We start from the raw sequence: 27,269 nt of genomic DNA on the forward strand, positions 1-27,269 counted from the left end.
ACAAGGGAAACATGTAAGTTCTTGACTACATGAAAGAGAAAACTTTTAAAGTCAGTAGACTGACAAACAAAATGCTTACCTAGCTGAAATAGAAACCAAAGGAAACCGCCAGTTTTGGAGAGGGTTGTTATCAAGTGTATATATCCAGTTTTTGCTGGTCGGTATGCTGTAGTGTGATAGCTCTTAATCTCAGGTTCCTCCTTTTTGACTTTTCTTCTCTGAGGTTCATCTGAATCAGGGCCCATTGACTCTGCATTTGATGCATTTTGTTCTTGAGAAACAAAAGATAGTTTTAGTGGTATTTGAGGCATAACAGAATATTTTAAAAGTCTGTGGAAAAGATAATATTTCATGTTAAGATCTTTACTGAAAATAGATCTCACCTTGAACCTTTGATTTTGGAAACTGCGTCTTGTACAGTTTGTGTATTTCATAATACACATTCAGTAGAAATGTATTGTACATGTAGCATGTGCTAGGCACATGCTGTAGGCTCTGGTGATGAACTGGACAGCTCTTGCTTTCATGGAGCTTTGTTCTGTTGGATTCTGGGATCTTCTGTTTTCCAAGATGTGTACAAGTCAACCAGAACCTTTACCTATCATAATACAGATAGTTTTGAAGTTCTTTTTGTGGCTTGGTTTATTGAGTTTCAGCCTCTTCATGGTAACCTTTTTTAACAATCTGCTCACATATTACCAGGATGCCTCTTCAAATGTGATGCCAAAACAGGAGACATTGTTGCCTTCGGATCCTGACATTTTATGGTAATCCACTGCCCAATATCAGACTCTATCTGGGATTCTCTGCGGTTGCTATTTGGAAGTGTCTTTCAAATCGCAGGTTTTACTGGATATTTAAAAAGTTTTTTTGAAGATGTTTGCATAGGCCAGTGGAGACAGTATGGCATTTAACTTGCAGCACTCATACACATTATAATAAGATAACAATAGTGATTTTCTGGGAATCGCATCGCTAGTCTTCTACTTGGTTATATATTTTTATCCACTTGTCCTTGAAAACTGAGATGAGTGCACTGGAAAACTGAAATGGAAGCTTATAGAGACTGATAAAATTAATTGTAGATTCAGTCTCATCTTCAATCTCTTCCTATGGAAATCAAATTTTTGCAGCTTGACTTAGGGGCTGGCGGTTGTTTTTTTGGCCTTGCCCATACCTTGCAAAAGTTCCCTGGGCCAGGGATTGAACCCACACCACAGCAGTGACCCAAGCCACAGCAGTGGCGATGCCAGATCCTTAACTTACTGAGCCACCAGGGGACTCTGGGCTGATGATTCTTAATTTTCATGTATCACCTCTCTTGAGGATTATTTTACTAGAAAAGTTTCTTGTGGTAAGAATGCAAATTGGAGCCTGGCTGTAGTTACTAGGAAAAAAACATAGATTCTGGGCCCGAGGTTTATTTTATGAAAAAAGCTAACTTACTTGATTTGCTCCCCAAGGGATAGAGGAAACAGACACCCATGGTACACAGTTTCCATGTGGATTGTGATCTTGGGTTTGTTCAAAATATATGAGCACCTAAGTGGGTTCACTTGAGGTGAGTTAAAACAAATCCTCTGTTCTCTGCTGCAGGCAGGCAGTGGTTGCTTCTAAGCTGCTAGAGGTTTCTGGGCAGTTTCATATGAAATGAAGCTCCTTTCTCTTCCATTCTGTAAATGGGGGAGCTGGATGCCAAGATTGCTTTAGAACCCATAGGTGCTTAAGGGTATTGGGGTGTTGTGGGAGGGAGAGTAATAGGCTTTTTCCATTGTTTTCCCCTTAAGCTGGGAGTCCTCCTTGCCAGTGACTTTTGTGGCTAACATGCATATGGTTGGGAAAATTAAGGTGTGACTCCTCTGCAGAGGTCTTGATGGAGGGCCTTTGTTTTCACCTTGAAACTTTTGACTAAGGGCTGAGGGACCAGCACTTTACTTGCATAAATGCTTAGACCTGCGGGTGGGGGTGGGGAGAGTCTGTGTGGATTGACCCTTTAGCCCCTGGCTGGGTTTTTACTACCAAATTTGAGATAAATCTGGCCATTTCTAGCTGAGGAACAAGGTATCATGTGCTTCCTCCTGTTTACTAAAAAAAGTTGAAATCAAAAGGGAATTCCTTGGTCATTTTGGCCTCAAATAATCCAGTAGTTTTTTGGTTTTTTTTTTTTTTTTTTTGGTGGCCTACAGGATATTAATTAACATAATGGGAGCTTGGGGAATCCATTGCGGGGTAAAGGAGTCTTCCTGGAAAGTTTTTGTGTACCAGCTTTATGTACCATATACCATACAGTTTACGCATTTCAGGTAAACAACTTAGCTTCTAGTACATCCACAGAATTGTCACCATCCTCAATTTTATTTTATTTTATTTTTTTGTCTTTTTGCTATTTCTTTGGGCCGCTCCTGCGGCATATGGAGGTTCCCAGGCTAGGGGTCGAATCGGAGCTGTAGCCCTTGGCCTACACCAGAGCCACAGCAATGCGGGATCCGAGCTGCGTCTGCAACCTACACCACAGCTCACAGCAACGCCGGACTGTTAACCCACTGAGCAAAGCCAGAGATTGAACCCGCAACCTCATGGTTCCTAGTCAGATTCATTAACCACTGCACCACTACGGGAACTCCCATCCTCAATTTTAGAACATTTTCATTACCCTGGAAAGAAGCCCCCAACCCCTTAGCCCTCACCCTAGAAACTTTTATCACATTGGGGTATTCTAAACTCGGGGTGTATTCTAAGCACAAGTTCTTTAGGCTCTTTAGGTCCAGCTCCTTTAAGGATCTCATCAGAGGGACAGATTCTCTAGAAACACCCATACACATGTTTATATGACCTCTTAAGACCGCACTGACCTGAGGCCAACTCTTGGGCTGTGGATCTTTGGGTTAGAATCACTGGGAAAATTTTGAAAACTAACCTTGGAGAATTACTTATTCAGTTGGTAATTGTACCTAAAAAAATGCACTGCACTTCCACATATACCCTGCTTTTTTTTTTTTTTTTTTTTTTTTTTTTGTCTTTTTGCTATCTCTTGGGCCACTCCCGCGGCATCTGGAGGTTCCCAGGCTAGGGGTCCAATCCGAGCTGTAGCCACTGGCCTACACCAGAGCCACAGCAACGCGGGATCTGAGCCGCGTCTGCAACCTACACCACAGCTCACAGCAACGCTGGATCGTTAACCCACTGAGCAAGTGCAGGGACCGAACCCGCAACCTCATGGTTCCCAGTTGGATTCGTTAACCACTGCACCACGACGGGAACTCCCCATATACCCTGCTTTAAGAAAACCCAATACAGTCGACCCTTGAACAATATGGGGGTTAGGGACACCAGCCCTCCTTGCAGTGGAAAATCTGAACTTAAACTTTATAGCCCACCCTCTGTATTTGTAGATTCAGCCAACCAGGATAAGTGGACCTGCACAGTTCAAACCTATATTGTTCAAGGGTCAGTTGTATTTAGAACAGTAGATAAATTATGTCTCGTTAGAGTTAGCTTGCCTAATGCCTGTGTGCCTGCCTAGATGACTTATTAGACAGAGTGGCACAAGGGAAGGGCAAAGGACTCTGTGCCGGAAAGCAGGGTGTGTGCCCTGGTCCCAGCTCCGCCTCTTAGCATAGCACCTCTGGTTTATGATAACCAAACAAGGCTGCTCACATTTCTTTGATATGGCTCATCAGAAACAAGCCATTTCTCCTCATTAATTCAGCTGAGGCTGTTTGGGGGTGGTGGGAAGAGGGAATGAATAGAGGGTTGTTATGGGACATTTCCTGAACCTAAAGATGTCTGAAGACCACCTGGAGAGGTGAAAAGGGAAAGTGGGGTTGTTCATCCATCCTTCCTTTGAGCCTGCCCTTCCCCAGGGGACAAGTGATTCCTGGGCAGGGGCTTCAGTCCTGCAGTCTTTCCTCTTTGCAGAAGCAGAGGGAGATGAAGCCGGAAGCTGGCCTGCCCACATCAGACCTTTAGCGGCAGGCCAAGGGTCTGGCCAGTGCAACAGGACCCACTGACCCAGCAGGGCAGTGGGAGTGGGTGGGGCACATTGCCATGCTCTGGGCATCTCTGCATGTGACTGGGTAATCACCTCTGTCACTAGCAGCCTTGCGCTCGTTTGTCCCATGGGGCCTTATTGAGCTCCGGTTCTCTGATGGGAACTGTGGGCAGATCTGGGGATACAGTGGTGAGAAGGCCCTGCTCTTGCACTCGCTCTCAGACTGCTGAGGGTGGAGAAGTGGGTCTCTGCTTGGAGGGCCCATCTCTGCCCCTTCCTTACCCCTTAGATGGAAAGGGGCAAATGGCACATGCTCTGCCGCTGTGGATGCCTTTGTCTTTGAGGTTTTTTTGTTTGTTTGTTTTTTAAATTTGAAATCCAGCCTCTCATGTCCCTGTATTGATATGTTGATTCAGTTTCAAAATAGCACACCCCCTGGCACATAGATAGCAAGCATTTAGTAATTACCTGATGAATGTGTGAATTTGTTGAATGAATATGTTTGTTCATGGCGTAGCTCAGGAAACCTTCCTGGGGAGTGCTACCTACTGTCATACCTACCAAGCTGAGTGATTTCCTTCTTCTGAAATTTCCATTCAGTTTAATTTGTCCAAAAGTTGCCAGCATTATGCACTGATTATTTCTTACTCCCTCTTTTCTGTTTATATGCTCCCTCTGACACAGATGAAACTGTAAATGACTTGTGGAGAGGGACAACACCTTAATGATCTTGTGTAATCTCTCCAGCCTCAGTTTCTTCATCTGTAAAGTGGGGATAGTAAGGATGCTGAACAGAGCTCAGCACATAGGTATCGCTGTTTCTGTTGCAGTTTATTACCTCTGTATTGCTAGAGCACTAGTTTCTTTTTAGGTACTAGTACTTTTTAGTCTTTGAATGGAAAAAGAAAAATTATTTAAAAGTTTATATCACAGTCAACTGTGACTACTTTGCTAACAAATAGTGAAAAAGACCAGTGACATCTCAAAGAGCACTCCTTTTGCCCTGTCCTTTCTGCTTGCTTTTCCTTTTTACCCTGGAGGGATACGCTCTGACAGCCAGGCTTGGAGATACAGCACAGGGTCTCCTTACCAGGCCTGCCTGGCAACAGAGCTGGCTGGCAGTGTTCAAAGATGGCAGGAGAGGTGGAAGAGACAGGTGGGCCACAGAACTGGCCAGGCCTGCAGGGAGGACACCCCTGGCAGGTGCTTATATCAGCAGCTCACACCCCAGCTTTTGTACAGCACCAGAGGAATCCCAACGTCGGTGCAGACACACTTGACCTCTGGGAGTGGAGTGAAAGAATAAAATAGAAAGCCCTCTGCTTTGCTCTTTTTCCTGCCACTTCCTCTGCCAAGTGACCAAACTAAGTGACAGCTCTGAAGGGGAGTGCGGGACTGACATCTTCAGAACACTGCTTCCTGAGAAATGCACTTATATTCTGTATAGCCCAGCTGACCTTCTTTCCCCTAAGGGGAGCACAGTCAGGCTGTGCGTGCATAGCCTGGGCTTGGATGCATTCTGCTCTATGAAGCACACAGTTTCTCCCATGTCAGGAAACCTCTAAAATGTTGGAAACGTTAGTTAGCACTTCTGATGCATCTCCTGTGGCCAAGCACTGTGCTATGTATTAAGGTAAAAAGATGAATGAAGTAGGGAGTTTACTCCTGGTAGACGTGGCAGGCTTATAAACCAGTGGTGAAATAAGACATTGAAAGTGCCAGTCTGCCCTGGAGCAGAGAGGGCAAGGTGGGTGTGGCTTCACCTAGGTCCTCCCAGGAGAATTAGGAAAGGCTTACCAGAGCCTTCCAGAGAACTTGTTCTGTATCGGCACTCCCTGGGCGTTTTTTAACTTGCAAACTTCTTTTATAGTAATACTGAATTGTGAAAACTTTCTCTGGAAGTGATTTTTTTTGGGGGAGGGGTCTTTTTAGGACCCCACCTGCAGCATATGGAAGTTCCCAGGCTAGGGATCAAATTGGAGATATAGCCACCAGCCTACAGCACAACCACAACAACTCAGGATCTGAGCCATGTCTGCAACCTGCACCATACCTCATGGCAATGCCAGATCCTTAATCCACTGAGCAAGGCCAGGGATCGAGCCTGCATCCTCGAGGATGCTAGTCATGTTTGTTTTCACCGAGCCATGACGGGAACTCCTGGAAGTGATTTTAAATTTAAAAAATATTTTATTCATGTTGGCACATTATTTAAAATTATGTATTAATGTTTGGGAGCTGAATTACGCTGGTTTCTGAAATACAGACAGTACGAATGGTGATAAGGTGACTTACAACTTAAGGCACTGATAAAGAGCATCTTCAGACAGTCTGCTCAGTAATCATTTTTATGATGATTTTTATTTGTATTTCTCATCAACTTCTCACTAACTCATATTTTGCTGTCGGCATTCCTTAAGCCTGCCTTTCGTCATGGTCCATTATGCTTGTGAATGAAACCATATATGACTAAGAACAAAATAACTTCAAAGGCTATGTAATGGTAAAAACCGTGATGTACCAACTGAGTCATAAATAAACTCATTTGATCTCCGTGATGCCTCCCACACTTCTTGCATGCATACTTGGAGGCTCTTCGTCTGTTCTGAGTTAAAGGGAGAAAATATTTAAATAATTACTTATTGGCAGAATTCTTTTTTAAGTGGAAATAGAAACAGAAGCCTTATTGCCTTTTAACACATGAATTCTGAAACACCTTCCAGGACCCCTAATTGTTCATCTTGTTCATAAAGATTTCAGTTTAAAAACTAAAGGGGAGTTCCCTGGTGGTTCAGTGGATTAAGGATCTGGCATTGCTGCTGAAATCCAAAGCCTTCGTGGTTTTTAACAGTAAAGCACAGGAAAGAGGTTCACGTATCGTGCAGCTGTTAAGAGTTTAATAGGAGTGTAGTATGGAAATAGAAGATCCTATTCAAAGACCCTATTCTATTTTGGTACAATTGCCTTTCAGATTTCTGAGTACTCTGTAAATGTGTGGCCACTTTAGGCATGTTCATATAAAAATGCTCCTTTCTGCTTCTTCAGAACCTGCCTAGTGTTCATGGTGGGGCTTATTTAAAATAGTTTTCTCGGAGTTCCCATTGTGGCTCAGTGGTTAACGAATCCGACTAGGAACGATGAGGTTGCGGGTTTGATCCCTGGCCTCGCTCAGTGGGTTAAGGATCTGGCGTTGCCATGAGCTGTGGTGTAGGTTGCAGACGCAGCTCGGATCCCGAGTTGCTGTGGCTCTGGTGTAGGCCGGTGTCTACGGCTCCAATTCGACCCCTAGCCTGGGAATCTCCATATGCCAGGGGAGCGGCCCTAGAAAAGGCAGAAAGACAAAAATAAAAATAAAAAATTAAAATAGTTTTCTCATTTGTATAGTTTCCATGTGGTGCCCAGATAACATCCAGCCCAGATGTACGTAGACAGAAGTTTGTGTACAAGTAGGAGCAGGTGGGTTGCAAAGAGCAGGGTTTTAAAGTCCGGTGACTGGACTGGAAAGTGCTGAGAGAGCTCCACAGCCGTATTCACTCAGATCACCCATCAGGTCCCAGAGTCCTGGGTTCTCCTCCATACTCTGCCCCCACTCCCTCCCAGCTTCTCCTGACTTGATGGACTGGTCCTGCCTGTTCAGCCAACCCCTGTTCATCAAAATAAGAGGGTAGATGATGTGAAAGCATTCTGCCCAAGGCCATGGAACCTAGGAACTGCCATGCCCCTGGGTCAGACAGACTTTGGGTGAAGTCTATTCTCAATCCTTACTAGCTGAGAGCCCCTGTTTAGGGTATCGGCCCTCTGAGAGCTTTGGGATTCTTTGTAAAAGGAGGATCGTGACATCTACCTCCATGCGTTGCTGGGAGACGGAATAAGCTGAGGAAGAGATGGCATAGAGTAAGTGCTCCATAAAGAGCAGGTCTTACCTTCAGCTCTGGAGATAAATGGCAGCATGTTGTGAATAGTCACTTATATGGTTGGTTATGAATTGAAACTAGTGTCTTGGGAGAACACAGTGGCATTTTTAGGCTAGGTAGAATAAATTTATGTGTAGTCATCTCTCTGTTATCCTAAGTGATGGTGATCACTTCTACTATAAATTATTGAAACCAATAGGAACTCCCCTAGTTTGACTTCAACTTATAGCTTCAAGCTTTTTTTTCCCACCAGATGTTTTACTACCCCTGATAAAAGTAGAAGAGCTCATTTATTTGACTTTTATCTTCCATTTTTTCAGTCTTCCCTGAACAGTAAAAGTGCTGATGAATTGTAAAATGACCAAAAGTTCTTGCCAAAAGGAAAAAAGATGCTAGCTTGCATTCATCATTGATAACGTACTGTGCTCTTATCCAAGCTCAGATAATTTCAGTCCTTTTCTTATCACTCAGGATTCCTTATTTTAAAGTAACATGTTTTAAATTACACGTGTGACAAACCAAAGAATTTTTGGTCTTTTTCGACCATACCCGTGGCATATAGAAGTTCCCGAGCCAGGGATCAAATCCCAGCTGCAGCTGAGAGCTGTGCCACAGCTGCTACAACCCCGGATCCTTAACCCACTATACCAGGCCAGGCATTGAACCCATGTTGTCATAGAGACAATGCCAGATCTTAACCTGGTGTGCCACAATGGGAACTTCCAAGGACTTTTTTTTTTTTTTTTTTTTTTTTTGTCTTTTTCCCTTTTCTAGGGAAAGGAACTCCAGGAACTTCCAAGGAACTTTTTTAAAAATTATTTTCCTGGAGTTCCCGTCATGGCTCAGTGGTTAACGAATCCGACTAGGAACCATGAGGTTGCAGGTTCAATCCCTGGCCTCGCTTAGTGGGTTAAGGATCTGGTGTTGCCGTGGGCTGTAGTGTAGGTCACAGATGCGGCTCAGATCCCGAGTTGCTGTGGCTCTGGCGTAGGCCGGCAGCTGTAGCTCTGATTAGATCCCTAGCCTGGGAACCTCCATATGACGCTAGTGCGGCCATAAAAAACGCAAAAAAAAAAAAAAAAAGACAAAAAAAAATTATTTTCATGATTAAAAATATATATGCTGATTGAGGATAAAGTAAAAAATAGAAAAAAATAGCTAAGAGAATTTAAATGTCACATAATTTCACCTCCAGAGATAACAACTATTAACACTTGGTAGTTGCCTCTTCCTATCAATGTTTCTCAGATTTTTTTTTTTTTTTTTTTTCTTTTTAGGGCCGACCCTGTGGCTTATGGAAGTTCCCAGGCTAGGAGTTGAATTGGACCTGCAGTTGCTGGCCTCTACCACAGCCACAGCAATGCCAGATCCAAGCATATGCGACCTACACCACAGCTCACAGCAATGCTGGATCCTTAACCCACTGAGCCTGGCCAGGGACTGAACCCCCATCCTCATGGATACTAGGCAGGTTTGTTACCACTGAGGCACAGTGGGAACGCCAGAATTTTTACATCCTCTTTTAATAGTTAACCTAGGTTCCCACTGTGGTGCAGCAGGTTAAGATCCAGCTCCATCTCTGGCGGTGCGGGTTGGATTTCCAGCTTGGCACAGTAGGTTAGGGATCCAACATTGCTGGAAGTTGTGGCACAGATCACAGTTGCAGCTGGGATTTGACTCCTGCCTTGGGAACTTCATATGCCATGGGCATGGCTGAAAAGAAAAAAAGTTAACGTTATAGCAGACACCTTTTCCCATGTAATGAAAAATTATTTTAGTACATCCTTTTAAAGGCTTGAGTATTCTTCCACTGTGTTGATAAATAACTTGTCCATTCTCTAATTGTTGATATCCAGGTTATTTTAGGGGGAAACTTTTTAATGACCCCCCTTTAAAAGTGGGCATAGAAGCTGGATTGAGAGAAGCTGGAAGAACAGTACTCCTTGTTAGGGATCAGAGCCTGATAAAATTGTTTCCCACGTTCAGAGAGAGTGGCTGCTTTTTATTTTTCCATGGGTGCTCTTGGTGCTGCTACTGCCTCCTTTGCTTGCTGATGAAAGCCCTGATATATTCATCTGCAGACATCTTGTTTTCTTCCCTATCTTCTTAGCAGAAAATAAAACTAAGTTACAAAGCTGGCTTTTGTGCTAGATGCTGCAAATGCACGACTTCATCTAATATTGACCACGACCCTGTTGGAAAGGTATGGTTTTGCAGATGAGTAATCGAAGGCTCAGAGGAGTTTGGTCACAAAACTAGTAAGTGGCAGGGAGCTTCTGCCCTTCCCCCTGGGGCCTTGTCGTTATGGCTTGGGGAAGGGTGCACATTGTGGCTCATCACCACACAGGAACTGGCTCCCGCTCTGGGCTCCAGAAGGACTCCGGGTGACCTGTCTTCTGAGCAGTGGCAAACAGGGTGGGTAGAGAGGTAGCCCTGGGAAGAGGAGCACTTAAGTCCTAGCAGGTCCTTAGGTTGGTACCAGTTGAGGGCGTGAGGGATGAGGAGTTGGCCACTTTAGATACCAGAACCCACAGAGAAATCATGATTTCCAACCCTGTGACTGTGTTTGTCTTTTCTAACCAGTTAAATGTGTCACGGGTGGTTCTCTGAGATTATGTTCACTATGTCTGTTTCTACTCTTCGAGGGTCTTGGCCCAAGAGATGTGAGGATAACTGAACAAGCAAAGGTTATGTTTCACTTTTAATTACTATTTAATTGAGCCTCAGGTTTTCAAGGGCTTATTTTCCTTGCTTGAGCTAATATGAAATTCAGAGGTTCCCATCGGAATGAATTCGGTAATTTGCTTTGGCCTCGTTTCTGAACCATAGAATGCCACAGGAACTGCTGCTTAAAATGCTGCATCTCATCTGAGGTCAAAAGGATTTTTGAGTGCCACTCTGCAGTACTTCCCCCAGCTGGAATGCTGGCTGTCTCTGAAGTCTGTGTGGAGACCAGCTCCCCTGTCAGGGCAGTGGACCATCCCGCCAAGGAGAGCATGGACTTCAAAAGGCCTGGAGAAGGGAGCATGCGCAATGAGGCCCTGGCCCTCACTGCCAGGATCAAAGGGCCCTGTGCTGTGTTCCTTGTCCAGTCTGAGAACCGAGGGTGGAAACTGGAGAATCTGTTTTGCATAAAAAGTTGAAGCACATGGTTCTCTAATTCAGTCAGTTAGGTTTTAAATGAAATTTATTTCCCTTGAGCCTGAAAAGGAGATACACTTGGCTTCATTCACTTGCCAAAACTCAGGTAAAGATGGTGGTGCTTCTTCAAATGCCTTTTAAAACTCTTAATGTTTTCATCGTTTTGGGGCAGGCTCTGTACATTGTTGGATTGCATAGCAATTAAAATAAAACAAAGGCACGTTCCAGCCCTGAAAGTCTGCAGATGAAACAAATAAATAGTGAATACTTAGCAGACCAAGGAGTAATTATTAATTCTAAGTGGAATATTAAGAATTGTAAGCACGGAGTTCCCGTCGTGGCGCAGTGGTTAACGAATCCGACTAGGAACCATGAGGTTGCGGGTTCGGTCCCTGCCCTTGTTCAGTGGGTTAACGATCCGGCGTTGCCATGAGCTGTGGTGTAGGTCGCAGACGCGGCTTGGATCCTGCGTTGCTGTGGCTCTGGCTTAGGCCAGTGGCTACAGCTCGGATTGGACCCCTGGCCTGGGAACCTCCATATGCCGCGGGAGCGGCCCAAGAAATAGCAAAAAAAAAAAAAAAAGAATTGTAAGCAGCCAAGCAGGTGGGCAGTGAGCTAAGCAGAAGTCCTACAACTAAGAGAATTTCCTCAGATAGCTTGGTGTCCTGCAGGGTAATGCCACCCACTGCCCACAGGCTGCAGCTGTTGTGCTGTGTGATACCATGGGTTTGAGTATTGATTATGTAAGTTGCAAGCAGTCAGGTAAAAATTGGCCTGACTTGTGCAGGGTGCTGTTTGGAATACCAAGAAATGTGGAATTCTAGCCTTTGAAGAACTTAATCCAGTTGGAGAGATCGCCCCTCACAAACATAGACAGACATGGGACAAAGATAGCAGTGACTTAGTTGAAAGGCTGAGGGTGGGGTTGAGGACACTGAGCTGGGGTGGCTGCTTGGTTTACTTGTTTCCTTCCTCTCAGGAGAGGGTGTTTATTTTTGCACTGTGAAGCTGCTTCCTATTTAAGAGGTTTTAAAACCATGATTCTCGCCTCTGACAGCACATTAGAATCACCTGGGGAACTTTTAAGACCTACTAGTGCCTGTGTCATAGGTTGTTTTTTTTTTTTTTTTCCCCCAAGTTCTCTAGGTGATTTTAAAATGCAGCAGGTTGGAAACCTCTGCTTTAGCTGTAGAGTTGTGGGAACACGGACAGGTTAAAATACCTCCAAACAACTGCCCTGGCTCTCCTCACACTGAGTCTCAGTAAATCTGATAACTGTGCCCAAAGGGAACAGAAAAGAATCAAGTGGATTAGGCAGGTTTGAAGGTTTTCTTAAGTTTTGGCTTAAGCTTCCTTGACACATTTCTTTCAAAGTGGTCTGTGTTTTTAGCCTCTCTAAAGTAATTTGCGGCCACATAGGTTCAAAATAAGTTTTCCTCCCTAGTTTTTCTAAAATCTCATCAGACTGAGGCATCTTGGAATACCAGCTACAGTGCCATGAAATCTGAAATATCTTTTTGGAAACTCGGGAAATAAAATGTCAGCAAGGATACTTCCCAGGGAAATGGCCTGCATTGGAAGCATTAAGCAACAGTTGTGGAAATGATAGCCCCTACCCCTGCACCCTCAGGACAAGAGTCCATCTGAGTTCCTGAGACTGGTGAGGACCCTCAGCTTTCAGGGCTGCAGAAGGAGCCAGGCTCAGGGCATTGCCAGTTCTTTGGGAGTTCCCAGCCAGCCTGCAGGTTGGAAGGCCTTAGGAATGAGTGCCTCGGGTTCCAGTTCCCAATCAGCTGCTTCCTAGCTATGCGACCTTGGATAGCTCACTTAATTTTGATGAGCCTGCTGAGATCTACCCTCCAGGCAGCTGTGAGGATTGAGTGAGAGAAGTGTTGAGTAAGGGACTTAGCAAAGTTCCTGGCACAAGGTCAGTGGTTATTTTACGTTAATTCTCTTTCCTCCCCTTATTTAAGTCAGAAATCACGTGGTCCCAGCACCTTTCCAGTTTGAAGAACTTCAGCCCTGACCACACTGACTTGCTAAAATGCCCACATGCTAGGGCTCCGCAGGGCAGCCACTCTGCCCCACCAAGATAAGGGTGTGGGTCATGAAGAGGAGTGGGAAGAAGGACCTTTGAGGAAGTGGCAACAGATGGCAGGGATTGACAGCCAGCATAGGGGTCTTGGCTTTCTTTCCCTTCCGAGCCTGGTCAGCCTTGGAGGTTTATTGCCTCTTACATAGACCGCAGGTTCAGTTCCACATCAGAGAGGGAGACAAAGATGGGAATGATCCACTGGAGGATTCTGGGCTGCTGACTCCAGCTCTGGAGGTGGAAGCCTGACTTCAAATATTGGGTTTCTGCTAGTCTCCAGAGCACTCTTCTCTCTGCTTTAATCAGAGCTTCCAGCCTGGTTGGAGTGGTAGAACAGCTGTGCTATTAAGGTGAAAAGTTATGGAGCTTTAAGGTGAAAGTTATTCCTTTTTTGGTCAGGCTGGGTGGTGGTATTAAGCAAACTAAAAAAATTCAAATGTTTTGTAGCCAGGGACAAGCTTGCTCCATTGAAGTGGAATAAAACTATTTCTGAGCAAAATCACCTCACCTTTTTTCCAGTTGTCTTTCTGTATCTGTAATCACATGGCAGATGGGACCTGAGGGCAACAACTAGAGCCTTAACGTGTCTTAATGTGGCTTTACAGTGGAAACACAATGGGTTTTTTGAGGCTACCAGTAGTTAATCAAGCCCTCTAGGTGGGCGTGCACATGTTAGAAATGGTGTTGAGTGCGGAGTAGCAGTAGGATGCAGCCAGGGGCAGATGATAACAGAAGTAACCCCCACCCCCACCCCCAACCACCACCCTGAATCCCAAGCCTCCAAGGGCTGGGATGACCTGTTTTACTTGATGTACCTGGACCTGGGTTTCTCAGCCTTACACTGTTGTCATATGGGGCCAAGGAGTCCTTTGTTGGCTGTCTCATTCATCATGGGTGTTTAGCATCTCTGACCTCTAGCTACTGGATGCCTGTAGTGCTCCCCTATCCTATAACTACCAAAGATGTCTCCAGACACTGTCACACCTCTGGGGCAGAACCACCCTCTTTGGAGAGATACTGATACTGTGTCTTGGCAGAAACATTAATTAGGATGTCATTTTGGGATATGACAGCCTGACATCAGCCTGCTTCCTTTTTGCCAGATGCTTTTCCATAATGTTATTTTATAGCCAAGTTAAAAAACAAATAAACCTAAACTATATGTCTGCAGAGGGAAGGAATGGAGTCAGACTTTTCCTTTCTTATTTGGATTTATACCCCCATCATGAACAAAAGCACAGGGATTAGGACATGGTAGATGCTTAATCAGTGTTTACAGTTGGCAGACACATCTTCGTAAAACACAGGTCTAAACTTTGAACTCAAAGCGTATAAAGCAGGACAGCAGTGTTTACTTAGCACCTACCAAGTACTCAACATTGAACTGGAATTTTAAAAATTAATGCTATTCCTCTGATAAATCATAGTGAAGCAATGGATGCTTGAAGTGATTTTTGAGAAATAACATTTTCCCCCAACTCAGCCATCAAAAAAACTTGTCTTGGAGTTCCTTCTGTGGCTCAGTGGGTTAAGAATCTGACTGCAACAGCTTGAGTTACTACGGAGGCTCAGGTTTGATTCCCGGCCCAGTGAAGTGGGTTAAAGGATCTGGAATTGCTGTAGTTGAGGCTCCAATTCAATCTGGGAACTTCCACATGTTGTGGGTTTGGCCATGAAAACAAAACAAACCCAAAAACCCACAAAACTTGACTATGTGTGGTTGTTTGGAAGCACTCAATTGTGTGTGCTGATTTTAGCTCTATTGTAAGAAGGTAAAACCCAAAAATCTGCCAGTAAGACAACTCTGGGAAAAGAAAATTTCAAAGCAAAAGGACTGATCCTCAAATATAAGAATGTAGATGTTTTTAGCATTTTATCTTTATGTATTCAGAAATAAGTACATTGGCATATTGCTTAGGAGATTTGCTGTGAGACACAAGTTAGTTTTGAAATATTTATTGTGTAATACCACATGAAACCAGCTAAGCATGGTGCCTATACATAGTTGATTTACTCATAATTGAGTGGGTATTGTTGAAAGTATTATTTTTAACATAGTACAGAGCAGGCAGAAATTCCTGCTTATGTGGACTTCAGCAACCTTTGCTAACTAAACAGAAGAGAAATGAATGATAGTGTAACAAGGTCTATTTTAAAATTCGGTTACCAAGTTAACAGTGCTTATCTGGCTTTTATTTTCTAAATAACCTGTTTAAGCCAGAATTAATTCAGTAGAAAGGATTCGTTGTGTACTGTGTTGGTAAGTACTTGATTTGGTAGTGACTATGAATAATATTTAAATCATGCCATCTAAAGATGTTAAAACAATTCTGAGCATTTGAGGAAAAAAACTTAGCGGTCTTTTGTTTGTTTGTTTGTTTTGCTTTTTAGGACCACTCCTGCAGCATGTGGAAGTTCCCAGGCTAGGGGTTGAATTGGAGCTACAGCTGCTGACCTACACCACAGCCACAGCAACATGGTATCCAAGTTACATCTGAGATGCCACAGCTCACTGCAATGCTGGATCCTTAACCCACTGAGTGGTGCCAGGGATCGAACCTGCATCCTCATGGATACTAGTCAGATTTGTTTCTTCTGAGCCACAATGGGAACTCCAAATTTAGTGTTTTTTATATGATTTCATCTATACCTTGATCATAACTCCCTGTGTATATAAATAGAAGGCTGGAATAGGTCTGTGTTTCCTGCTCATTTGTTTAGTGGGAATTACCTGGGGAGGCTACTAAAACTTCTAATTCTTAGTTTTATCCTAGAGATTCTGATTCAGCAAGTCTGGTGCAAGGCCTGGGAATGTGTATCTTTAACACATTCTCTTCTTGCTCCCAGGAGCAGGAAGATTTCATTGATCAGGTAGTCTTGGAGGGAGGTCACTAGATTTGGTTTCTTTGGAAAATGCCATCACTATGTATCTATTCTACCTTTTTTTTTTTTTTTTTTTTTTTTTTTTTTGGTCTCTTTAGGCCCTACCTGCAGCAAATGGAAATTCCCAGGCTAGAGGTCAAATTGGAGCTACAGCTGCAGGCCTGCGTAACAGCCACAAGCAACATGGGATCCATGACCTACACCGCAGCTCAAGGCCACACCGGATCCTTAACCTACTGAGCAAGGCAAGGGATCAAACTCTTGTCTTCATGGATGCTAGTTGGGTTCATGACAGCCATGAACTTCTCTTCTACCTTATCACTTGTTCTCTCTCTCTTTCTTTTTTTTTGCCATAGCATGCAGCTGCTTGATGTAAGATCTCAGTTTCCAGGCCAGGGATCGAACTCAGGCAGTAGTAAAAGTGCTGAATCACAACCACTAGACCACCAGGGATCCCTCTCTACTTGTTTTCTTAACCACAACCTTTTCTAGCTGACATTGCACATAAAATGCAAACTTTAAGCAGTGAAAATCATGGATCTTAATCTTCTGACTCTTTGAATGCCTAAGATTAAAGTTTTTTATTTGAGATAATCATAGATTCACATGCAGTTGTCAGAAAAAGATGCAGAGAGAGTCCATATACCCATTACCCAATTTTGTTTCATTGTCAGTATCTTGCAAAATTTAGTACATCACAACCAAGACCTTAACAATGATACAGTCAAGATACAGAACACTTCCATTGGTCCAAACATCTCTCATGTCTTATCCATTTGGGCTGCTATAACAAAATACCATAAACCGCTAATACAAAACAAATTTCTTTCTTGTAGTTGTGGAATCTGGAAGTCCAAGACTAAGGTGCCAGCATGGTTGCCTTCTAGTGAGGGTCTTCTTTGTGGTTCATAGCTGGCACCTTCTCAGACTGTCCTCACATGCTGGAAGAGGCAAGGGACCCCTCTAGAGCCTCTTGTATAGGGCACTAATCCCATTCATGAGGGCTTCACTCTCATGACCTAACTATCTCCCAAAGGCCCCACATGCTGCCAGTGTCGTCTTTGGAGGTTAGTATTTCAACATATGAATTTTAGGGGGACAGAAACATTCAAATCATAGCACCTCACTTCACCCTCTATAGCCATACCTGCTTCCCTTCCACATACACTCAACCACCCCATCCTTAGCTCTTGACAACTGTTAAGCTGTTCTCTATAATTTTGTCATTTCATGAATGTTGTATAAATGGAGTCATATAGTTTATAATCTTTTGGGACTGGCTTTTTTAGCTTAATTCTCTGGAGATTCATTCAATTTGTTGCATCCTTTTTGTTACCAGGTAGTATTCCATGGTATGTATATACCAAAATTTAGCTCCTTACCTGTTTAAGGACCTCTGACTTGTTTCTGCTTTGGGGCTATTAGCAAGAAAGCTGCTATGAGCATTCACGTGTGAGTTATTGTGTGGACACAAGTTTTTATTTGTCTGAATAAATATCCAGGATTGCAGTTGCTATATCATATGATAATTGCATGTTATAATTTTTCTAGAAACTGCCATATTGTGTTCCAGAGTATCTACCATTAAAAATTCCCACTAGCAATTTATGAATGATCCAGTTTCCCTATTATCCTAGCCAGGATTTGGTATTATTATTTTTTTATTTCTGCAAATTCTGACATGTGTATAGTAATATCTCATTGTGGTCTTAATTTGCATTTGCTTGATGACTAGTAATGTTGAACATCTTTTCATGTGTGTATTTGCCATCTGTATATTCTCTGGAAAAGAATGTAGGGAGTTCCCTTTGTGGTGCAGTGGTTAACGAATCCGACTAGGAACCATGAGGTTGCAGGTTCGGTCCCTGCCCTTGCTCAGTGGGTTAACGGTCCGGCATTGCCGTGAGCTGTGGTGTAGGTTGCAGACTCGGCTCGGATGCCGAGTTGCTGTGGCTCTGGCGTAGGCCAGTGGCTGCAGCTCCGTTTGGACCCCTAGCCTGGGAACCTCCATATGCCACGGGAGCGGCCCAAGAAATAGCAAAAAAAAAAAAAAAGACAAAAAAAAAAAAAAAAGAAAAGAACATAACATTCCTTCTTAATCTCGAAAAGGGTCACCATGACCCACTACTTGCTTTGTATGTGCAGGTCTGGATTGTGTAAACTGTTGATATGTCATTTGATTTATAATTCTTTGTTTCAAAAACTTATGTAATTGTGCCTTGATGTCTAACAAGCGAAACAGTTCCCAGAGCTTTCTGAGAGACTGCATCCTGAGTTATAATCCCCAAGTTGACTCAAATAAAATTGTTCATTTCTTTCTTAGATCACCTGTTGATTAATTTTTTTTATCAATAAAGATATTGTTGAATTGTTCTATATCGTCACTGGTTTTCTGTTTAGTTATTCTGTCAACTGCTGAGAGAGGGGTTTTGAAATCTCCAGCTATAATCATGTATTTGTCCGTTTTTTTTCAGTCCTTTCAGTTTTTGCTTCACATATTTTGGAGCTCTGGTATTTGGTGCATACAAAGTTAAGGTTGCTATGTCTTGGTGCTTGATTCCCTTTTTATCTGTATGTCCCCCTCTGTCTCTGGTAATCTTTGTTCCAAAGTCTACTTTATCCAATACTTTCATTTAATATTTTTGATCTTCTGATTTGGGTGTTTTGTAATTGAGGCTCTTTTCCAACTCTTTTTTAGGAATATATCATTCGGGTGCAAAGAGGAATTTCTGTAGAAAATAGCTGGCAGGTAAGCTTTTTTTTTTTTTTTTTTGTCACTAGAAAAATGTTTAAACAAAATTCTGACTTGAAGCATTTAAAAATCGGAAAAAACTTTAACACATAAATATAAATCGTATTTCTTTAAGTTATAAGCTTTTGGCTTTAAGACATATATTATGAAAAGACTTTTGTGTTCCCAGTGTTTTGATTTAATTTGTGTATGATATTACCACAGAGAATAGGAGTTTGTTCTCCAGCTGGACACAGAGTAAGAGGTAGACAAATTACTTCTTTTGTTCCTAGTAATTCAAACCTCCTCCCCTGGAGCCAAGGTGGGGCATATTAGAGTTCAGTCTCCAGGTAGAAAGAAAGGCCTGGACATGATGCAACTTGGGCACTGTATTTCATGGACTCCCAAGTCCACTCGAGGGCAGTTTCGAGAGCTGGTTCCCTCACTGACCATAGGTGGGGGTCTACTTACAGCACTTACTCTGTAGATCAAGAGGCCCTTGATTTGCACAGGGTGGCTAAATTTTGTATAGGGGCCATTTCTTCACCGTTTTAGTGATTATAGCAACCCTCCTGACCCTTCTTTCAAAAATCTTATCTTATCCTTCACAGCCCAGCTCGAATCTTACCTCTCACCTGAAACAGTCTTTGACTTTAGTGACCTGTACTTGGTCTTTTCTTTGCCTGAAAATTTCAAACTGCTTTTTGTTGGAATAATTATATTTAACATCAACCGAGCATTTATTGTTAGGCACTGTTTCAAGCACATTAATTCACTTTAAAACCAGTTCTGGAGTTTCCATTGTGCCTTAGCAGTGGCGAATCCAACTAGGATCCATGAGGACGCAGGTTTGATCTCTGGCCTCACTCAGCGGATTAAGGATCTGGCATTGCCATGACCTGTGGTATAGGTCGCAGATGCAGCTAGGATCCCTCATTTCTGTGGCTGTGGCATAGGCTGGCGGCTCTAGCTCAGATTCAACCCCTAGCCTGTGAACCTACATATACCATGGGTGTGGCCCCCCCCTTAAAAAAGAAAAAAAAAAAAAAGCAGCGATTCTTTGCGATAGTATTATCCCCCCCCTTTATTTTTTATTTTTTTTGGTCTTTTCGCCATTTCTTGGGCTGCTCCCGCAACATGTGGAGGTTCCCAGGCTAGGGGTCTAATCAGAGCTGTAGCTGCCAGCCTACACCAGAGCCACAGCAACGCAGGATCTGAGCTGCGTCTGCAACCTACACCACAGCTCATGGCAACACCAGATCCTTAACCCACTGAGCAAAGCCAGGGATCGAACCCGCAACCTCATGGTTCCTAGTCAGATTCGTTAAACACTGAGCCATGACAGGAACTCCAGTATTAGCCCCATTTTACATTCAGAAGATAAGCAACTGGTCTGAGGTCACTCAATTCTGAGACAAAACAGGGTTGAAATTCACATTTCCTCTGTGGTTAACTATTGTGCTACCTTTTGCCCCCTTTACACTTATCAAAGATGGCTTTATGTTTAACTTTTTTTTTTTTTTTTTCTTGGTCTTTTTAAGGTCACACCCACAGCATGTGAAAGTTCCCATGCTAGGAGTTGAATCGAAGCTATAGCTACTGGCCTACTCCACAGCAACACGGGATCTGAGCCGTGTCTACAACCTACACCACAGCTCACACCAACGCCGGATCCGTAACCCACTGAGCTTGGCCAGAGATCGACCTGCGTCCTCATGGATACCAGTCGGGTTCCTTACCACTGAGCCACGAAAGGGACTCCTATGTTTAACTTTTTGATGTATATGTATATGTCGAACAGGCCCAAGGGCAGATGTTCTGCCAGAAAAGTCAGCTCTTGATGTAGTTTTCTAGATCCAGTCCTTTAGAGTCCTGGGGGATACTTAACAGAAATGTAGCTACTTAACTTCTTGAGTTAGAGTCTCTGTGGGTTCACTCCTGAGTGATTGCCAGATAATTCTTCTGTACAGTAGTATTTGGGAATCATCAATAAAGATTGAAAAGACTATTTGAAAGCAAAATAAGTTCTTTCCCCAGTGACTGAAGAGCTAGTAGAATTTGGCCACAGCCTAATCAGTGGCATCAACATAACTAAGAAAGAATGCATAGTCAGTGGAAGTGCACTCTTGGCCAAAAGGGGAAACTGGGAATCAGAAAGAAGTATGGCCTCTCTCTGCAGTCTAGTTTCTGGACTTGGGGGAGCACAAATGGGGAAAGTTTTATCTGAGGGAAGGATGAAATGGCCTCAAAACTGTCCATCTCCTTTTACTTTGGTTTCATGGTCAGTAAAACTTTTTTTTTTTTTTGATAAATCATTACTTCATCTTTCCAGGTGCCTGGTTAATAAGAAAAATGCTTAAAGGACTATTCACCTCGAAAACAAATACATCATCATTCTCTCTTACTAGCTGGCACCTTGGGATTTTGGCCGGCATTAACCAGTTTCCCATGGTCCAGCCAACTCTGGGTCACTGCTGGGTCTGTTTTCTGGGGCTGCCAAGTTAAGCAAGTTAAGCACCAGGTATAAGCCCTGCTACTCTTAATGCAAGTGCCTTGGCTCTAGAATACCAATACTTTTTTTTTTTTTTTTTTGTCTTTTTGCCTTTTCTAGGGTTGCTCCTGCGGCATGTGGAGGTTCTCAGGCTAGGGGTCTAATCAGAGCTGTAGCCCAGGCCTACACTAGAGCCATAGCAAGCAGGATCTGAGTTGCGTCTGTGACCTACACCACAGCTCACGGCCACACCTGATCCTTAACCCACTGAGCAAGGCCAGGGATCAGACCTGCAACCTCATGGTTCCTAGTTGGATTCGTTAACCACTGCGCCACGACCGGAACTCCCCCAATACATTTTAAATAAATAAATGAAAATTGATGGTCTTTGCTGAATCAAAACACCACTGTTTTATTTCTTACAGATTGTTAGGAGATACAGTGACTTTGATTTGCTGAACAACAGCTTGCAGGTAAATATTTTCAAACACCAGTGACACACATTTATTGCCTGGGGTACCTTAGAGACTGGTTGGAAGTGGCAATATTGGGAACAAGAAATCAGCAAATTTCTCTAGCACAGAAGATAAACTCATACTTTAAACAGATGATGTGCGGCTCTAAAAATGAACTTTCAGGAATAAATGTGATTGATAATAGTCACCTTGCAACTGGGTAACTGTGCCAGACTGCATCCTTACCACAGCATGAGATTCTCTATGTTATCTCCTTTTCTCAGGTTAGGAATGACGAAATGGATTGCTAGAGTTGTTCACTTGGAGCTGGTGTGCTCAAACTCATTAAACTAGGCAGCATAGTCAGCATTGCAGATCAACACTCAGCAGTAGCTAGAGATTCAGCAACTTTTTTCTCTTAAGTATGTATTTCTAAGTCCCTTTGGTTTAAATGTTCTTGACTTGGTGGCCATAATGGAAAGAGGGATGAGCTGCAATCTTTCCCTGGAAACACAGCTGGTGCTGGCAATGACTGGAGGGTCCTGGAGGGGTGTTAGCACTGTGGAAAATACTGGCAATACCACCCATGTCTTCACTTGGCAGATTGGTCTTCAAGGACCATGGATTATCGGAGATCACTGGGCTTGTGTCCTATCTCAGCTTGGGTTCGTAGCGTACACCCGTGAGCCAGAGTGCTTGGCTTATGACCAGCTCAGCCGGGAGGTGAACTGGCCATTGTCACTTATTCTGGGTGATCTGTGATCCTGTCCACAAAGGTCAGGCGGAATGCTGTCTGGAAGGGAACGTAATGCCTCCTTTCCCTCAAAAGGCCATTTTTTATTGTCCAGACTTTGGAAAAATAGCATTTGTACAGTCTGGAATTTCACATTATTTAAAGCACTGCTGAAGGCATGAATGCCTTATTTTCCTTCCAGTAAAATTGGCCTGAGTATCTGCAGATCTTTATGTAATTGACACATGGTCGTATATTTGAACATGTTGTCTTTCTACATTTTAATTATAGTGTGGCCAGTTTAAATCAGATCAGATTCACCTCATTGATGGGTTTAATTGGTTTCATTTATGAATTTTAATAGCATATTCTTTCCACTTAGACAAAAGCTGGACCTGTGATGATGCTGTAGGTGAGGCACTGATGTGCAGTTTATTCTAGCAGTGGATTTTCTCCACAAGACCCTCAAACAGTTCCATGTGCTCACAGTGTCATGAACATTTGGGCATTAAACACATTGGGCCTACTATGTGTTTTCATCTTTATGCATAAGTGAACCCTTGCCTAGTTTTAAAGAAGGGGAAGTTATTTTGTACAGTGCTGTTTAGCTAGAGTAAGAATCATGGGAGAAATATTTCTGAAATTGAAATTGTCTGAGTCTGGCCCCCAAGAATGAGGGGGTGGTGTGGAGGGTTTTATCTTCTTTTTTTTTTTTTTAAATGGTTGCACCTGCGGCATATAGAAGTTCCTGGGCCAGGGATCAAATCTGCACCTCCGCAGTGACCTGAGCTGCTGCAGTCAGATTATTAATCTACTGCACCACAGCGGGAACTCCTCTCCTATTTGTTCTTGCTTTGGGGATATAAAATTGAATCTCCATGACTATGCAGTTATGGCCTTCTTAATATAATAGAATTTTATTTTTGCATCAGTGTAATTTTCATTTTTAAAATGGGCACTTTCAATGTGCATCTTATTTCAAATGCAAATAACCATGTCTATTGATGTTGGCTTGTGTTGGGCAGGATATGGCCAGACAGCATTTCAGTGGGAGGATTTTATGGATCCAAGTAAACAAACGGAAGAAAGTACATACAGCTTTTTGTCAAAAAAAATAATAATTTCAAAACAACCTCCATAAAACAGACCAAAAGGACTCCAAAACCACAGAATAAAACTGTGACCATGAATTTCAGTGTCTGATTACCCTTCTGGCAGATACATGAGCTCCTGCTGAAGAAAGAGAAATGTAATACACACATGCAGAGTTGTCTGACTCCAATAGGAAAAATGCCTAAGTGGAAAAAAAAAGCAGGATGTAAAGTTGTACATGCAATATAATAATTACATGAAATGTTTAGGAAAAAAAGGTTGGAAGGGAATATGCCAAAATGTTAGCACATCCCTAGGCAGCAGGATTATGGGTTATGTTTTCTTCAGGTTCTTTATTATGGATTATGGGTTATGTTTTCTTCTGTTCTTTCCAAGTTCTGTACAAATAAGCATGTGCTAACTGTATACGTAGAAAAACAGCAAAAAGCTGTACTTTCCCAACTTTTTATAGGGAGCATATCTTATGGTAACAGTAAAGAAATATCATCACCTTATTTTAAAAGTAACATCAAATGAGTAACCATCCAGGGAGATGACAAGCAACAGAAAAGAAAGAAGCAGGAGACGCAGTAATGCAGACTGCAGGGAGCCCTCGGACTGATTCTGCCCCTTACCAGTACTGAGACCTTGGGTCAGTTACTCTTTTCCGTCCTCACTTTCCCCATCTGAAGCAAAGGTTGAACCGGATGGTTTCTCAGGTCCATCATAGAACAAATTTTTTGGAATTTGATTTTACTGCTCATAGTTGGCATAGGAGAGACTCTACTGAACACCCTGGGTTAGGGAGTTGGAGGGGAACACATTCCAGTCTGGAATACTCACTGGAATGTAATTGAAGGCAATTTGCAGGTCATTAAGGTCTGATAACAGGAGTGAGAAATTAGCAGATGCAGAGTTAGAAGGTTTTTCCCTCCAGACAAAAAGCTAGTTTTCTTGAAACTGATTAAATTTGTCATGGAATTTAGAAGCTTCTGTTAGGCTAGCATGGGTCCCATTATGGGCTTCAGCCCCCACTTTGGCTCTCAGACCCCCTTTGTATTGTCACTCTGCAGGTACTGTGAATGAAGGAACTTTGGGGACTTCTCTGCTGGCTTTCTTGTTCTCTTACTTTTATAGAAGGGACTCAAGAAGCGAATCCATACGGCATGTTGAAGAGGAGAGAATCCAAAATGGGATGATGAGGTGTCTTGCTTGAAGCCATCCATGTGGAGGTGGCTAGGAAATCACTGGCTTAGTGGCTTCATCACTCTATGTGCGTGTATTCTTTCCCTCTCTTTTCTAATTAGTCATGGAGTTCCAAATTTTATATTTTGATTGGTAAGCCTTGTAGAAATTCTGGGAGGGAACTGAAAGAGAAAGTGAGTTTCTCTTGAATGCTAATCTCCTTTAAAAGGCAAGATTTTAGAATATCATGCACATTGCCTAATTTTAATAATTTTAGGAAAATTTGTTATGAGATCTTAAACCAGGGCAGGAAAACACCACCCATCTGCCTAGTGGACTGACACAGCAGGGACCCTGTAATCACAGCTATGTTTCACCTGGTAATTTGGATGAGCTGATGGAAGGTCTGGGCAGATCAATACATTTTCCTAAAGAGAAATGACACATTAAAAAAAAAGCTTGGTTGAAGCTTAGAGGCTACAAAATTTGAAATATATAGCTTATCAAATTCCTTCTCACATTCCCACCATCAATGACAAACCTATTGGGGTTTGAATCTGATGTTGGACGTGACTCTCCATTCTGAGTGATGTGGGGTTCAGCTGAGTCTTCTCTTGGGCAGGTAATGCAGGGAAATGCACTGATATTAGCCAATAGTATTTTTTCTTTATTTGGATAATGGTAATTAAAAAAAAATATCCTTGCTGTCTATATGATCAGTTTGATAAGCAAAAGGGTTTCTTTCTCTTTTTTTTTTTTTGTCTTTTGTCTTTTTTGTTGTTGTTGTTGTTGTTGTTGTTGCTATTTCTTGGGCCGCTCCCGCGGCATATGGAGGTTCCCGGGCTAGGGGTTGAATCGGAGCTGTAGCCACCGGCCTACGCCAGAGCCACAGCAACGCGGGATCCAAGCCGCGTCTGCGACCTACACCACAGCTCACGGCAACGCCGGATCGTTAACCCACTGAGCAAGGGCAGGGACCGAACCCGCAACCTCATGGTTCCTAGTCGGATTCGTAAACCACTGCGCCACGACGGGAACTCCCTCTTTTTTTTTAATTGAAAACGTAGTAAATGAGAAATGTAAACATTTCATAGCATAGAAATAAAAATTCATTGACCAGCCCACTCCCAGAGGTAGCTGTTCTCAAGCAAGTAGTGTGAGTCCTTTTAAATATTTTTTGTGCATATATAACTCTATGCCTGGGCTTACACATTTACACACACACACACACAAAGATGAGATTATATCCTGAATCTTAATAAAAGAGTTTTTAAAAGAAGAAAATCAAGGAGTTATCTTGTGGTACAGCAGCTTACAAGTATCTGACATTGTAGCTGTTGTGGCACAGGTTCAGTACCTGGCCTGGGAACTTCTGCATGCTAAGTGCATGCCTCCCCCATCCCACCCCCCCAAAAAAAAAAGAGAAAGAAAAGAAAGAAATCAATTATGTTTTCAGCAATGTATTTGAATTGCACATAGACTCTTAAAGTTTAAATCATCTGGAAAATGATAGTCTGTTGAGCGCCTGTATTAACTTTTCCTCTCTTCTAAAGCCACTCCTAAACAAGTGTAAATTGATGTAAATCGATTTTATATTCCCCACTCCGCCAAATGGAATAGGAGAGGAGAAACCTACAACAAAAACTTTTTTTTTTTTTAACCTAGCCTGGCATGAGGAGCTTCCCAGGCTAGGGGTCTAATCGAGCTACAGCTGGCAGCCTACACCACAGCTCACGGCAATGCTGGATCCTTGACCCACTGAGTGAGGCCCGGGATCAAACCGGCAACGTCATGGTTCCTAGTCGGATTCGTTTCTGCTGCACCATGATGGAAACTCCACAAAAACATTTGAAACTGAAAATCCAGTGGATAAAAGTTAATGAAGCAGATAATAAAAAGGCAGAATTCTGAGATAGCAGTGGGGCATGGATAACCCCATTGGGTCCCAAGTTACACCACAGAACCTCTGAAAGATTTAGCAATTGACAGCACCAGGTGCTGCCTCCAGTGTGGGGTGAGGCCAAGCTAAAATCAAAAGTCGAAAGTACATTTAAGAAGCAGTCAGATCTCCAAATCTCTCCGTCTGAGCAACTTATGCCTGCTTTTCTCCCTCCGGTAGAAAACTGGGTTTATTCTCTGGAGAGGGTAGGACAGCCTTTAGACTGGGGAATGCAGGCACAGTTGGAAATATTTACATAATAAACAGAAAACCTGTCCACCCTACACCCCTGCCCCCAGCCAAGCCCTCTCCTTCCTCTCAGCTCCCAGATTTCTGCCAGTTGGGTTTAGACCCACCAGGCAGGAGATTGGAAGATTCTTTTGCAGGGGGGATCTGCCCAGCATAAAAGCAAAGAGCTAAAGACACTGAGGTCACAAGTTATCTTTTATAGTCTCAGAAAGACAAAAAATTGCATTACATTTAGGATGCTATTGAGGGGAATAAAGGATTTTTTTTTTTTTTTTTTTTGTCTTTTTGCTATTTCTTTGGGCCGCTCCCGTGGCATTTGGAGGTTCCCAGGCTAGGGGTCGAATTGGAGCTGTAGCCCTTGGCCTACGCCAGA

General features: G+C 43.0%; 1 protein-coding gene across 19 annotated transcripts in view; it reads left to right on the forward strand.

Moving 5' to 3' along the window:
* The window catches only part of PXK (PX domain containing serine/threonine kinase like), an 80,753-nt gene that overhangs the window by 3,383 nt on the left and 50,101 nt on the right, over window positions 1-27,269 (forward strand). For all 19 annotated transcript variants that reach the window (XR_014823414.1, XR_014823415.1, XR_014823416.1 and 16 more), the window contains exons 2-3: window positions 18,720-18,770; window positions 21,669-21,716. Coding sequence is in view for 13 of the 19 variants with exons in the window: in XM_021069074.2 (XP_020924733.1) it covers window positions 18,720-18,770; window positions 21,669-21,716 (99 nt within the window). In the remaining 6 variants the exon portion in view is untranslated. The remainder of the gene's footprint in view (window positions 1-18,719; window positions 18,771-21,668; window positions 21,717-27,269) is intronic.

This window comes from Sus scrofa, chromosome 13 (assembly GCF_054392235.1).
Source record: "Sus scrofa isolate SSC_HxYL_T2T_F1_AM1 chromosome 13, Sscrofa_HxYL_maternal_Yorkshire_Landrace_v2.0, whole genome shotgun sequence".
Classification (NCBI taxonomy): domain Eukaryota; kingdom Metazoa; phylum Chordata; class Mammalia; order Artiodactyla; family Suidae; genus Sus; species Sus scrofa.